This window comes from Bombus vancouverensis, chromosome 10 (assembly GCF_051014615.1).
Source record: "Bombus vancouverensis nearcticus chromosome 10, iyBomVanc1_principal, whole genome shotgun sequence".
Taxonomy (NCBI): Eukaryota; Metazoa; Arthropoda; class Insecta; order Hymenoptera; family Apidae; genus Bombus; species Bombus vancouverensis.
This window is the reverse complement of record NC_134920.1, coordinates 6,271,927-6,287,642: the sequence shown is the minus strand read 5'-3', so window position 1 is coordinate 6,287,642 and position 15,716 is coordinate 6,271,927. Positions and strand designations below refer to the sequence as shown.

General features: G+C 36.2%; 1 protein-coding gene across 1 annotated transcript in view; it reads left to right on the top strand.

Moving 5' to 3' along the window:
• stumps (DBB domain-containing protein stumps) overlaps positions 1–15,716 on the top strand; it is a 45,464-nt gene that overhangs the window by 24,244 nt on the left and 5,504 nt on the right. The window contains exons 6-9 of the mRNA XM_033336121.2: positions 13,878–14,037; positions 14,298–14,685; positions 14,967–15,263; positions 15,358–15,493. Coding sequence (XP_033192012.1) covers positions 13,878–14,037; positions 14,298–14,685; positions 14,967–15,263; positions 15,358–15,493 — 981 coding nt within the window. The remainder of the gene's footprint in view (positions 1–13,877; positions 14,038–14,297; positions 14,686–14,966; positions 15,264–15,357; positions 15,494–15,716) is intronic.

The window sequence follows — 15,716 nt, the reverse complement described above, 5'->3', positions numbered from 1 at the left end:
GTTCTCGTATCTCCTGATATATCTCTTTTCCTTGCATACACTTACGTTCTCCTCAGTGGTGTCTCGTAAAAACCGAAAAACCGATATTACTATCCATGAAATTTTTCTTCTGTAAATTTATTAATTTCATATCATTATCTTTTCTTATTTCAATGAATCAACTTTCGTTTATTTTTCATAATAATTCGCCAATTCTTGTATGCTCGATAAATATACTTATTCCAATAAAACTGCTCCTAAATTTTAATAATTATTTTTCTGATTTCTTTCTTTATGAATCGTTTCTATCATTGATAATTTATAAAAGTTTCTCACAATTAAAAACAAGATTCCTTGTTCTTTATACATTTTTAGTGCTCCAAATTAAAACACAAGATATTCCAATTACAAGAAATGCGATAAAATAAAAATGTGTTCTTGCAAAATTACCGAATCACCAGGATTTGAAATAACTTCTTCTACGCAAAAGGAAGGACGAAATCAACATTCAAGTAAAGTTCAGAAGAGCTTGACCGAATTCAACTCGACAGAGCGTAAGCTGGTACAAAATTTGCATGTTTAACGAATCGACATAATCGAATGATCCCGGTCGCTCCTTTGTTTCCGTAAAGAGTCGACCGCCTACGAAGATCATGACTCGGAAAGTTTCGAGTTCGTTAAGCGTCTATCTTAAAAGTTCAAGAGTAACCAGACACACCTCTTTGACTCCATAAGCCTCATAAATTTATGCCACAATTTTCCGCTAGTGTTTCCCCACGTAGAAGAGTTTGTTTGAGTTGTAGAATAATAAATCACGGATGATGATAAAGAAGCCTGTTTCATTAAATAATTATACCTTCTCGTTCGATCCATCTCGAATTACTTATTAATTGCTCATATGTATTAGTGATTATGAAGTTATTATTACACATTACATTAACGTTTTATGCTTCGTTATAATTTCCTTTTATATCCAATTCTTGGCGTTTATTGCTCGATTATTTTGTTGTTAAATCTTTCATAAGATAGCTATTTTATATTTAATATATTACAATTTTTTACTGCTCTGTATAGAAAGGAAATTGAGTTCAAATCGATACTTGATGATAAAAAAAATTGAAATAAGAACAATAGGGTGTCATCTGGAACGATCAGATAATTATTGATTGATTGCTGTCAATTAAGTCAATCACAGAGTATTTATTATTTTTGTCGCTCTAGATCTACCAGTCGAGACGGAAATAAATTTTATGTAATTATAAAACTTTTTTTTTAGAGGGGAAATATCTCCAACACACATCCTACTTCTGTTTTATTAGAATTATGTATTTAATTTTTCAGACATGAAATTGTTTTTTATCTTCAATCCTTTTAAAACTGTAATTCGAGATTTACTGAAACTTCCTATACAATGATGAATCTTGTTATTACCTTTAAGTAGATAAATCTACAAAATTTATTTTAGATAATGAAAAATGTAAAAAAAATAAAATGTCTAGAGAGAAACCCCTATAGGAAGTAAAGTGTTTCTACATCATGTCCCACGGCTTGCCTATTTTCAGGAGCGATTCCAAGCTTGTAACTCGATACTCTTGTGCTCGAAACTGTCCAGTAAAAGGAGCCACTTTCTACCCGTGGATGTAAATATTTCTTCCGCATTTTTACGTTAAATCAATCTTTCCGTCATAACTTCCTATTTTCGAGAATAAGAGCACTTATTGAAGAAAATATAAAACGATCAAACTCTTGTACAGGAAAATATATCTATATCAAGCAGATCTTCATAAATACAATTTATAGTGAAATGACGCACATACTCCCATCTTTTAATAAATTCCCTCTAATATATTACACTTCCATTTAAGTTTAAATTAAATAAAACTTTTCAATGTTTCTAATATTTCTAACATTTTTTACAAATATCAAGCAACGCTACATAAACAAGATATAGTTACTTCTTATTTTGAATTATCGTATAAATCGCAATAATTCTTCTTTTTGCACATAATTTACTATCCATCTGTTTTCTTTTATAAAAATTATCTTCGATGTGCCTTAGGGAATTTTTGTAAGAAATATTTGCGATTACTTGAAATTTACGGAACTTACACGAATTATTACCTATAATATTACTCCCGTATTTTGATGCACCACAGGGTGTTTTTCGATCTCGTGAGTATACGCGAGTTATATCATTCGATGGTGCCACGTGCAAGGGTCAAAATATCGAGAGGAGAAATTCCGGTGAAGGATTGGTTTCTTTATTATCTCCGTGGAAATTTATGAGTAACATAGATAAATTATATCTGTGAGAACTCCCGGCATCCTGTATACGAGATAGTTCTAACGAATAAGGGCCACGGCGATTTTTTGGTTCAATCAGTGCCAACCAGATAATCCTAATTTACAGTCACCGCTGTCTCCTTCGTCTTCAATTCCCTCTCGTTTCTTTGGAGGAATCGTGCCATTAAAATCTTAGAAATTCGTAATACCGCTTCTAAGGAGATATTTAAAAGAAGAACGAGCTTTTTACTGAGACAGTGGGAATGAAAGAAGTATAATAGAAAGAGTAAAACGCATCGTTTCATTTCTGCCGAAGAAGAAGTTAGTCGTGAGAGCCAATATTACAACAATTTGCGCTTGAAGATATATTTCACGTACAGTACTTTTTCTCCATCCCTGACTCAAAATAGATACATTTTTTATCGAAATAAATTCTTAAAGGGATAAAGTGGTCCGAATAAATTTTTATTCGGATAAATTCTTACACGAATAGTTTCTCAATCGAATAAATTCTTGTTCGATTAGATATTCTGTCATTATTGGCGAAACAAATTTTATTCCTTATCTTTATTCGTTACCAGTTATCCGAGTACAATTTTGCTCAACTCTGCGACGCAACGACATCACCACAAAGAATGTCATAGGAAACGCGTCGGCAGACGCGTTGTCGTAGCTGTGTACTGCAATTCGTTCGTTCGCGCCGCCAGAAACCCTTTTTCTTGTCAGGCCTTCGTTCGCTGGTTCCACGAATTCGCGATTTATATCTCTCGACGCTGCTAAATATGACTAATTACAAGACGTCGAGTGGCGTTCAGCACCACGCGGCTCTCTTTGTGTACGTAATAGTCTGATCTTTTCTTTTAATTCAGACCAGGTAATAAGATTCAATTATCATCTCGAGGATTTCTGCCAACAAATTTTCCACATTTTCTTCTGATTTATCTTTCTATATCGAAATTTCGAGCTGTTTGTTTCTTCGAATATGTTCTGATCATGAATAATCGACTGAGATTTTTGAAGGATTTCTTGAAAAAATGAGAGTAGTTGGTGTAGTGATATTAAATCGTTAGTTTTTAAATACTATGTTTACTTTTTCGTTATATAGCTATATTTGCTTTACGATATTGTTATGAATTATGATTTAGGAGTCTACTACAGAACAATTGAGATTTCTCCTTATCTGAAACTTTGTCAAAGTCCAATGCATTCAATGATTATTCATGTATCTTTTGTGTCTATTACAATTCTATGGAAACGCCTATAAAAAGACATGGATTTCGATGTGACTGATATTGCATCGTCTGTAACCCATATTTGTAATTAGTCATTTGTGCCAGACAAACGCGTGGATTTGAGATATACATTAAAATGGTCATAACACGTAAACACGTGTTACTTAATTATTCGTGACATATAAATATATGTCATTTAATTATACGAAATAATTTGCGCAAAGGGATATACAACAGTTTGGAATATAAAATATAATATGTGAACAGACGAGTGCAAACAATTCTCTTTCTTAATGAAATAATATTTTTCTCTATAAATAATCTTTGTCTTTTTAATTAAATAATCATTGCAATGCTCGACGTTGCAGGTCCAAGAGGACTTGGACAATAATTCAGCAACTACATAGTAATATCAGTAAATCGATAAACCGCAAGTTATAAATCACGAGATTTCTTCTTTATAATTTTAAAACATTTCGTCCAATAAATCCTACGTAAAATGTATTAGTATTGGTAACTTGTAACTTGTACAATTTTCTCTAATAACAATTCAATTGCGCGAAACGAAGAGAAGAACGATGATGTTTACGAATTCGTCCGAGACAGAGACTGATAAAGCGTCGCCAGTTTGCCTCTGATTTCGTGGAAATTCTCGCCTAGAAGTATATAATGGCAGATAAATTTTCACGTTCCACAACGTTTCGCGCCCGTCTCGTCTCGCTGCGTTACGCGAAACGAACGATTAATGAACCGTTTGCGGTAAGCGATTAATTATCGAGGAAAAGTGGGAGAAAGAAAGAGAGGAGAAGTCGCTAATTTCGTATCCATCGCGATATCCCATAGTTGTGTTGTTGCATGAGACCGGTGATATAGAGCACTGCATGTTTTTTAATGCGCGTTTCTGAATGACGATAATGACCACGCTAAAATACGAGTTCCCGTCAGCTAATTGGCGGTTAGCTAAAGATTAAGAGGTGGATTAGGTTGAAATAAAAATCCAAAACGAATCGTCGGTGTTTTGAATTTTCTTCTTTTCATACAGTAAGCAAGGGTGTAAAGAAAATACTGCGATAGAAAGTAATTCAGTTTTCAAAACATGCTGAGATTTTTCAAGTCTTACATGCTTTTTCACTCTCTCGCTGCATTATCTTACCTTCGCGTTACATTCTTTCTATTCCTTTCGCTCGAAACTTCTCCAACCCAATAGAAATAAGGGACGAAAATCTTCTCTATGCTTCTTCAAAATACCACCCGTTTAATACGATACCCGATGTAACATTAAATTCCCGGTTACCAGCTCAACAAACAAATTATCGTTCCCATAAACATCGAATGCTTTCCACCAACTTTGCTATCAATCTCAATCCAAACCATTAATCCTGCGTACCTCAACATTGAAGCCTAACATAGTCTTGACATACTAGTAACGTGGTACACAACTTGTTATGCGCGACACGCGCAATAAGACGCCGCGACGCCGTGCTCCGAGACCTTAAGACTCGTATTCTCAGCTCGGTCACTCGGACGGCGGCCGCACGCCGCACATACTCTCTTTCTCTCCCCGACCGTTTCCTTAATTGGAGAGGCCCAATTTCTCAGTTAGGGGGTTACGCGAGGGTCGAGCATCGACCGTAAACGAATTACTATCGCGTTTAGACTGTCAAATAAAATATTCGTCGGACAGCCGCCGTTGTTCAACGCACGTTAAACGCTCGTCAAATTATAATCGAGCCCAAGGGGCGCTTATCTAAGTTCAAGGTAACAAGTAGAGGCTTGTCCTAGATGTTCCTTGCGTTGAACGAGGGAAAAAAGAGCTGACATACCGACTCTGAGAAAGACTCTCTCTCTCTCCCTCTCTTTCTCTCCCTTTCCCCTCGAGGGACTAACTTCTTGTTGTACTAAGTAGTTGACGATAAATAGATTAGATTAGAGAAATTGGGGTATCTTTTTTTCTTCGATTAAAAATTTGTAGTCGAAGAAATATTTGGGGGGATTTTTCTTGTTTCTTACGTTGAATGAATGTAATGAAGTTTCTTACATGAATAGAAAAAGGAGTAACTTTCTATCTCTGAGAGAGATTCATTTGTAGAAATTGCTTCTTGACGATAGGATTTTTTTTTCTTGAATAAAAAATTTGTTTGGAGAAATGATTATGTTATGTTTTGTTATACATTTAATATTTAGATTTTATTTTCTGATGTTTAAAACCACGCATACGTAGTTGATAGAGATAAATCGTGTTTTAATGGAGTAGTCTTCGTCGTTTCCGCCGCCAAGTAATACCTGGAAGCAATTATTTTCCCGTTCCTTGTTATTCCACGGGCACACATCAGACGACCTCTTCGTTCGTTTTCTATGGGAGGAAACGCTATCCAACGGAAGCGATATACTGTAATTGGTGTCCTTTAAAAACCTGCCGGAATCCTTCTAAAACGAAACCCTTGCCTTTATGATGATTTTATTGCATCTTCCTTTGTAGATGTTTCTTTGAAACAAATCTATCCGCTTTTACTACTTCTCCTTGTCGGACTTTGTATTTCCAAATAGAATAAATTCTCTTTCTAAATTTTCATAAAGATGTTGGAACAGTTTCTCATAAGAAATAAATAGTACAAAATTCAAATACATTGCTTTTATACAAATTTTCATTCGTCTTTTTTTGTTAACACGTATATAATGTTATCAAATAGAGTAAGCTTTATTTTCAAATTTATACAAAGATTTTTAATCCAATTCTCTAGCTTTTTTTTAATCTTTTATTCTTGCAAAAAATTTCTAGTTAAACTATTTCAACAATTCTCGTTAAAATTATACGTAAGACGGTTGGCTATTGCGTCAGTGGAGAACAAGCATCGCGCACGAGACGCCTTTGCGCGAAGAAAAAACGTAGTAGCACGTCGTGCAACCTCCTAGCAGACGGTTTGCAGCGGCAACGGAAATAGGAGCGTGTAAAAGGGAGCCGCCTAAACGCGACTCGCTGGAATTTCGATTTCGCCGTGAATGGACGTCCTGTTTAAGTTTTTTCGTCGAGAAAATCGCCGGCAAGCGTGGTTCAACTCTCCACATGTGAGCACTCTTTGTATCTCGGTGTCAAGTGCTCCGTGGAGAACTTAATTTGTGGAAAAAGAAGGAAATTAAAGGGAGAGGAAAGAGAAAAAAATGGGCACTTGGGCGATATCGTTAAAAGTAGTATGATTCAGTGGTAAAAGAGTTTTCATGAATTTAGTATTTTTTGTACCATACTAACAAAAAGTAAAAATCGTTGTAGTATAATACAAGTACTTATTATAAAATACTGTACTCAGTCTAGTCGATTTATGCTAACGATAATAGAACTATATACATACTTCATGAAAAATATAATAAATTGGTACTAATGAATGGGCATTAATTAGACAAGAAGACCATCATTTGTATATGTAGGCGAGTATTTCTATTTGCTTTTGTATCAAAAAATTTTCCTAGTATCTTCTCGATTTTCATAATTCTGCATTTAACGTGTATCATACAAAATGAATACGCATAAAAAAATTTAGCAATAATTGGGAAGGATGTTTGCATCGCGATTACCATGTTCCTGTTTAGGGTCACAGACTATTTATTTAGGATGTGTGAGCTTGCGCGTCTTTCCTTATCTCGAGAGATTGCGAAGTCCGCGAAAAGAGCGCACCAATTGCAGGCTAAAGAGTACGCGAGTTTCATTCGAAGACGAGTCGTCTTGTAAAGCGATCCTGGAATACCCGCGCGGTTCTTTCTTAATTAACTCAATTAATGACTAATTAAGCCAGCCCGAGTAGACAAAGCGCGATCGCTATCAGATCTTATTTTCGAAACGAAGCGCCGATCTTTCTACTCATATAACGACTCGTTCTTCGTAACTTTAATTTAATTGCACGATAATAATCGCTTTTAAAATGAAGAACAAACAAAAATATCGTACTTAATACCAAATATGTAATCTCGTGTAAGAACATGGTTAAAAGATAGGTTAGGAAACTGATCATTATTCTAGTTTCTTATCACGACGTGTATCGTGCTCGTTTAACTCCGTAATACGGAATAATTAATTTCACTCTAGCGCAAAATGTAAATTGTATTACACGTTTGAAATTACTTCTGCTTTGTAATTCTAAAATTGATGAGAACGTTAAAGTTTCGCGTCGCGTGCCGCGGTTCTCACGCGAGGCAACCACGTGGATTCCCAAAATATTTGAACGTGGCGTCTGCGCAGATCTAAGCGCAGCTGGTCACGCATGCGCGCGATCCACGGAGTTCCCCGAACGCATCTCCCGAATCAACCCTCGAGATGATGTTCAGTGACGAGGCGCGCCGCGCTGCAGGAGGACGTTGTTTTTTCTTCTATTACCATTTTTCGTCCGTTCCATCGACATCTTCGTTCTCCCTTTTTCTCCTTCGATTTATTACTTTTCCCCATACCAAAAATCATTGGTATTCCGCATCGAATGGAACGTGTCGAGCAAACTCTTCACGGTGACGTACAAAATTCGTGCAAATCCGAAGGCGACGTGTTTATATGGGGTGTAAAATGATTGGTACGATGTGTTCGTGTTGAAAATTCATAGACTCGACGATTAACAATTGTGAAAGAGATATTACATCGGGAAAATGAAGATCAAAGAAGAGAATCATTATGCGAAACGAAGCATGGAGTACTTTGGTAATATTATTTTCTTTGTATTTAATTATTAATTGTCTAATTTTAGATTATTATATATAGAGGTATATTAACAATACGAAATTTTGTTGAAGGAAAATTCCTCGACCATAACCGATCCATTGTATTGTTTACAAATGTGCTCCAGTGTTCCATATATCGTTATAAGGGTGCGTTTAAAAGCGTCCAAAATCATCATGCGCAACAATAGCTGAATTAAAAATTCTAATGAACCGTTCTGACGCTATTGACGCGCCAGTGCGACGCCAATAAAAAATGTATAGACTGTCTCGATCGCTAATCGATCTCATCGTTAATCGAAAGAGCGTATATAGGGTGTTCAGAAAGGTCTAGGTTAATCTTCGTTTTACAGTAGAAAATATATTTTCTTATATAAAGTCTATTATACTTTCTAGCATTACTCGACGAATTAAATACAAATATACCAGTTTTCATCAGACGGACCGTAAACTTTAATTGAGCACTGTACTAAAAATCCAAAATATTTAATTTAGCTATCGAGGCGATCGATTGATCGTCTTTCTGCGGTCAGTTTATTAGTTTGTATATCTAAAAACTAAAATCAAATAATAAGTAACTCAAATACAACTCACGATTTCTAACAACGATTCTAAATAGTTGAGTAAAATAGTACAGTTTAATATTTAAAAATTACTACGAGGCGAAAACGGCTAAGAAAGGAGATCATGTTTGATATAGTTAATAACATCGAACAATATTTATGAATAATAATTTATTTCCATTTTCAAGGGACGAATCAAATAATTTTCTTCCTCTTTCGTGTCCTAAAATTACTCTCATATTATTAGGTCCGCGTGTTTCGGAACACCCTATATAGATATAATTCTGAAAAGGAATCGCTCGTAAACAGGACACGCGTATTCCTCGTTTTATCCAGCGAAAACCGCAGAATTGTTTTTTAGTTATCAGGGACGTAGATAGGTGTGTTGACGAAGGACAAACGACGAGCGAACGGGGGATGAAATCTGAGAATTCGTAGAAATTATTTATAAAGCGTCCTTCGAGAATTCCCCGACGGAGACAATTTCGTGCATTCGAAAGCGTGTTGTCGTCCTGATGCACCCGATGCGCAGGATATGCAGTATATGCTAATCGTATGCAGGGACCCGTGCGCCGCGCCGAATACAAATGCCAGCCACCATCTTTGCGACGTTCTAGCCTTTTCTTCTTTACACGATCGCTTATTCCTACCATCTATCGTGCTATGTGACGAGCTTCAACGGATTTTTCGATTAAACTATCAACGATAAATTTCATTTCAAATATCCTATTAATATTTATGTAATATTAATATTTATACTTTTATCGCCACTAATATTTACATACATATATTATTTTAGTGTTTAATTCTGTTACATTATTCGAAATTTTATATTCCAATTTTAATTGTAATTTGCTCTTGTAAGCTATTAAAAGATTTTCAAACGAATGTACGCATTTCTGAATTTCTTAAATTGTTACACGCTAGACGCGTCAAAGATTTCGTTTATCTTTCGATGAACGATAATTCTTTCTTTCAATATTCTAATCACCGAATTACATATCGAAACAACTTCCAATTTGCGAATACAGCCTCGGTTTTCCGATATATTTGTAATAAAATTAGCGTAAAAATTCTTCTCGAATTCCTCTTTCTTTTACAGTGTTCCTAAAAAAAAGAAGTACATTTATATACGAATAAAGAAGAGAAAAGAGAGCAAGGAGAAAAAGCCACATCCCCAGATGTGACAGAACTTTGTCTCCATCCCTTGGCAACCGTTCAGATCCAAAACAAACGAAGACACTCGTATACTTAATATTCCACGTTCGTCCATCATAATTATAGGCATCGTCTAATTTCTGAGTCCGTACGTGAAAACAATGACGCGAACGTCGATCATTGGTGGGGGAAACGATTCGAATTCGACGATGGTCATTCCACGTATCGAATCGATCCTTTCGAACCGGTCAGTCGTCGACGATAAATCGAAGGTGTTCGTTCAATCCGATCCTCCGTGTCCTTTGAGTGAAATTCTTCTCGAGAACAGTTCATTTTATTTCTTTCTCCCTTTCCATTTCATCATCGACGATGAAAGAAAACACGAATCGGTGGTAAATACGCGAATAATTCGTGTTGGTGAATATTTGGAGGGTGAAACGGCACGCGCGAGAAAGAAACCGAATGAAGGAAATGGCCGAGAAGTTTGTCCCGCAGAAAAATATGGCGAACACGTGCGAAACGCCACGGTCCCGGCGACGAAACCGGCCGACTTTCTTGGATTTGTCCAACATCACGCGTAAGTGTCTCGTTTTGCTCGTAATTTATGTACGCCCGTGTCTTTCGACTTATTTCTCCTATTTCGCATCTCGCAGCAAAAAGTTTCGTGACTTAGGAGGTAACTCAGAGTCCTGGTTTTTGTCAAAATGATTTATACATTATGCTTTCTTTTTACTCTTTCGTGGAAGCTTCAAATATTTCCGTTTGGCTCTTATTGCGTGAAAAATTACGTACACTTGAAGTATAAACACGGATCTTTCGTATCTTCAATGGATATAATAGTTTTTGAAGGGATCATAATAGTTTTTCTAAATTAACATTATCGCACAATTTTTGACAAATAATTCGTTCGTATTTGTTGCACACATTGTACAATAGATAGTAAATTAAAAAGTAAGAGTATGCTCGGAGGAGATACATCGAATATTTTTGCCTTAAATCCGAGAAATAGGATTCAGCAGGAACGGAGAGTAGTTGCAGAGACTGCAGTAAATATTAAATGTAGGTAGATGTGGTAAATTAAAGATCTCGAGGTACGCGAATAGCCAGTCTGTTTGGACGAAAGTATATTAAGAAATGCATTAAAGGGTGTGCTGCAAGGGAAGTTTCTTTCTGCCTGATGTTCACTCGAGTACCACGATATCGTTGCACAGTTGCAATAATTGTGATATTGATAACTCATCAAGTTCTACTTCTTACGCGTCCTTATAAAGAATATGCAAAGCTGTAAAAGTAAACAGCGACGTAATCGAGTAAAAAGTGCATAGAAAGAAAAATTTCGACAGAATTCAACAATTTTTTAATTCGCGAAGGAGAATAAAAGGAGTAGAAAGCCGATCGACGTCGATTCGAGAGTGCAATAGCGGAATTATATTTTTCGAAAACATCCGTTATAATGCTTCCTGTCGTGCAGGCCAGGATCGTGTTACGAAGAGCGCACATAACGGCTCGCGACTTTAATCGTTTGCGACTATTAATTCGGTGGAAGACCGGATACGCCGAAAACGGAAGCCACGCGCGTCACGTAGCAAACGCAAGAACCGCCAACATGGCGACTAGAGAAGCCAAGTACGGGAAGGAAGATCTTTCAATCATCAATCCCCTCTAATACGTTTATAATTGAAAAGGAATATTCTTGCCACGAAAATATATTTTTTCTTTTTCGTTTCCATTATTATATAACATATTCGAAACAGAGTACTCGTTTAGTAATTGAGAGAAATTTCTGCTATTTTAATATGTTCATTTAAAAAATTAACAATAATAATCGAGTATTAATGAAATAATAATAAATGTTAACAGTAATATGAATAATCCATCTATGATAACTGAAAAGAATTCTCAAGAATATGAGAAGATATAGAGACAAGAAGTTAGGAATATTATTTTTATCTAAGCCTTTTTTCTTTTAACGAGAGAGCAAAGTTTAGGCCAGTTCGACTCGATGAAAAGGTTGACGTTCGCATCACATTATGTGTTCAGGATGGAAACCACGTGTTACGAACACGGAAACGAACCCTTTGCACCGGCTATGGTGTTCTTCTATTCTTAACAGTGCGTTTATTTGTCCGCGGTTTTCACGGAAAACTGTGCGCGTACAGAGGAATAGGGGAGAAAATGAAAGTTTACCCCGTGCCCGGTTATTTTCAGAGTCTTCGTACCCCAGCAAGGCTATGAAGCTTTCCATTCTCCCATAACTCCATCATCGTTTCGATTCCGATGCATCTTTAAATCCTTACTCATTATACAACTATGTGCTTTGAAAATAATTCTCCTCAGTTTTTCCTCTTATATTTATTTGTTTCGCACTATGATAACTTTGCTGTTGAATACAGTTGTACAATTAAAGGCTATTGGCGAAACTATTTTGTTAACTTCGTTATTTTTCCTCAATTTAAAGGATATACCAAATTTATAAAAAATAATTGATTATTACAGGTTCAAATCTTTTTTTTCTCTCTTCAGACTGCACAGTAGGCACGAATAAAGTTTTACTATTTTTCTATACAGCAGGAAACGGAAAATAACTTTTCTATTGAAAGGAAAATAGAGAAGGAGAAAGTTGTATTATTCTTTGTGCCTGATATATGTAAAGACTTGAATAAATATGTTTTTAAGTCATCAAAATTCTTCATTCACAAATGAAATAAAACTTCCATGTTTCTCGGAATTTTGACATTCATAAAAAAAACTTTTGTTTTATTTAGGAGACTAATTTACTATTTACATTATTTTTACTTTATTTAAAAACTAACTAAATTACGTTAGTTAGTAAACGTACCTTATACGTACCATCTTACCTACATCATACAGTGTCCCATCTTTTACCATTTATGAGCTTAGTTCAATTATTTTATGAAACCTGTCGAACGACAATCGATAATAGACAGGGTGTTATAATCGAAAGGGATGGAAAAGAAGAAAAAGAAAGAGAAAGAAGAAGAAAGAGAACGAAAGTGAACTCTTTCTAGTTATTTTGGGATGCAGGGATCATAAGCCCTGGTGCGTTTCCAGTCGGTTTCTGTCAGATATCGATATCAACCGGCACAAAAGCCCCGTTGTACAAGAAACGATCGTGGTTATGGAAAATGGACGACCCCATTAATTATACCATTGTACGCTCGATAAACTCACGAGCTGCTCTTTCTGCCGACTGCTGTGAAACGTTTAGATAAGCCATGAGCCTCAGTTTCGCGCGTTCACTGTTCCACGACATATTTCAAGGTTACCAATTCAAGTATCAATCACATACTTTGTAATTCACAAATTTTCGGAAAACGAAATTGATCAGCTTGTGATTGATATCTTGTGAGTGGGTCACGAGATTAATAATAATTTTTACGTTCTTGTCAAATCAAGCACTGACGTGGAAAAGATTCAATGAAATTGAAAGATACTATCTCTACTCATATCATTAACGAGTTATACGAAATTAAGCGGAGTAAAGTATATTATTATTTTATCACGATGATCATCACTGATGATTCATCAAGATTTTCGCGTGACGGCGTTCGCCCGTGTTAATCAGACATCTCCGTGATGTCGTTTTCTCAAATAATGCGGAACAAACGCATTAGAAGGGTATTATTTCATTAACGTCGCGTGTCGCGAGCCGCATTAAGCGAAATTGAACGCGACTCCGCCGGGGGAGAAAACTAAAGCAAGGTGTGCCTTCCCGCTAATGGCTTGTACAAATTAACCTGATCGTTAATTAAGACCAGGTGTAAATAGCAGGAGTTATCGATTTATTTTACGCTGTTATTTTACCATTTTTTTCTTTCTCTTTTTTGTATAATTACTCTACTCGAATTTAGTTTTTATAAATTAGTAACCTGCTTTGTCTTTACAATATTAAAATGAATAGACGAACGTACGACGAAGTTTGAGGAATTAAAATAAATTCTTGCAGGATCTCGTTCAGCGACCGGACTGTCGAAGATCGATTCACATCCCGAAGATGATGTACTGTTCGTGTCGAGCAAGGACAGCGAAATTTCGAGTCTGTGGGTCAATTACCTCACTGCCTGTTTCGAGCAGATCAGCAGGCAACAAGGCCGGCCGCCTTTTAAGTAAGCAGATCTTAGTTTCATGAATTTATTGACAAACGATTCATATCATACAGAATTTCTTCATTAGGATTTTTCGTGCATACAATAAGAATTCACATTCGAATAAATGGATTTCTATTATATCGTTGCAAAGTATAACCATTCTATATAATTTCTAACATAATTTCATACTTCATAATTTCTAACTATGTTTCCATCATCGTTGATAAGTTTTTAATCACATCTCTTTAACTATTTCTCCATCAAATCGGAAATTACAGAGTTCGTCACGTGACAATCGAAGAATCGATGCAACCTGGCACCGAGGAGAGGATTCGATCGGCTCGCTTGCAGATCGTCGTCGTGTGTCCAATATTGTTGGAACGAGTGCAAACTCGGCCAGAACACGCGACGAATCTCTCCAGACAGCTAATCGCCGACAAAGTACTAGCGATGATGTTGGGTGTCCACGATAGTCACATCAGCGACGTCCACAAGTCGATTCTGGTCTCATACAATCAGTGGAGAAAATTCTTCGTGAAAGACCAGGACGAAACATTCGTTGGTGAACTTCTGGGTGCCGCGGTTGGAATTCTTGGCACAATGCCGCCTCCTGCGTTGAGGAGCGACAAAACCGCCTTTTCGGTTCATCCGAAAAAAGTGAAGCTGGTAGGTAAATCACTGCAGACAATTTCGTTGAATTAAAGCAAAAAGCTAAATGGCAGCGAACGATTTCATTAACTTCAAATAAAATTTTATCAACTTAAAGAACAAAAATACTTCTATTGCTTGTATGATACTTTCAATCCTGCATCTTGTATACATGTAATCGCTACAGATATACATATATATTTAAACAAGCTTGATTATGGAAGTTCCTGGGTTTAAGTGTGTTTCCAAGAAGAAGAAAAAATATAAATTTAATATAAAAAGAAAATAAATACTTTCAGGGTCATAACAGGATAATCGCGTTGTTAAACGACCCATTACGACCTGAGGACAATGTATCAGTGATCGTGGATCGCTGCGGCGAAGCGATTGACATCGCCCACGTTAAACGAAGAAATCCCTATGCCCTGCAATTCTCCATTCCCGACAGATGTTTAGAGGTATCGATGTTGGTCGGTGTTCGTATAGCGAAGAATGGTTGTCCGCTTGGTGTGAGGCAAGTAAAATGCGAGAGCAGGCTCAGGGAACTCGATCAAATCCTCAGAGCCCATGACAATCCCCTAGAATTTATGTGCCAGGTAAATGCGAATAATAGTTTGATAGATTAAATTCGAAATTCTTATGATTATCCAAATAGATTCAAATCTGGTAAAAATTGAATTTCATTCGTAGACCTTCGGCTTTAATCCTGGTGATCGCGAAAAATTGGACAACTGGATGGTCCACGCGTTTCAACGAAACGTTCCACCGCACTTCAATCTCCTGTCTACGCCCAGTGGGGTAGTGTCTACCCAAAAAGTTCACTCAAGTGAGTATTTGTTGATTTGAAATAGTTTAATCATTGACAAATGTATCTGTTGAAAATATTAAATATTGTTTGTTTCGCTTGCTGGACTAATAGAAAGGCTGGTTGGTAAGAACTTATGAATCTTATTGTTAGGAGATATCCTACGATCCGGAATTTGAATTTAACCATTCACATTTAGATTAAAATTTCATTTCATAGTTTTTAAGTCAAGTTCTGAATTTTT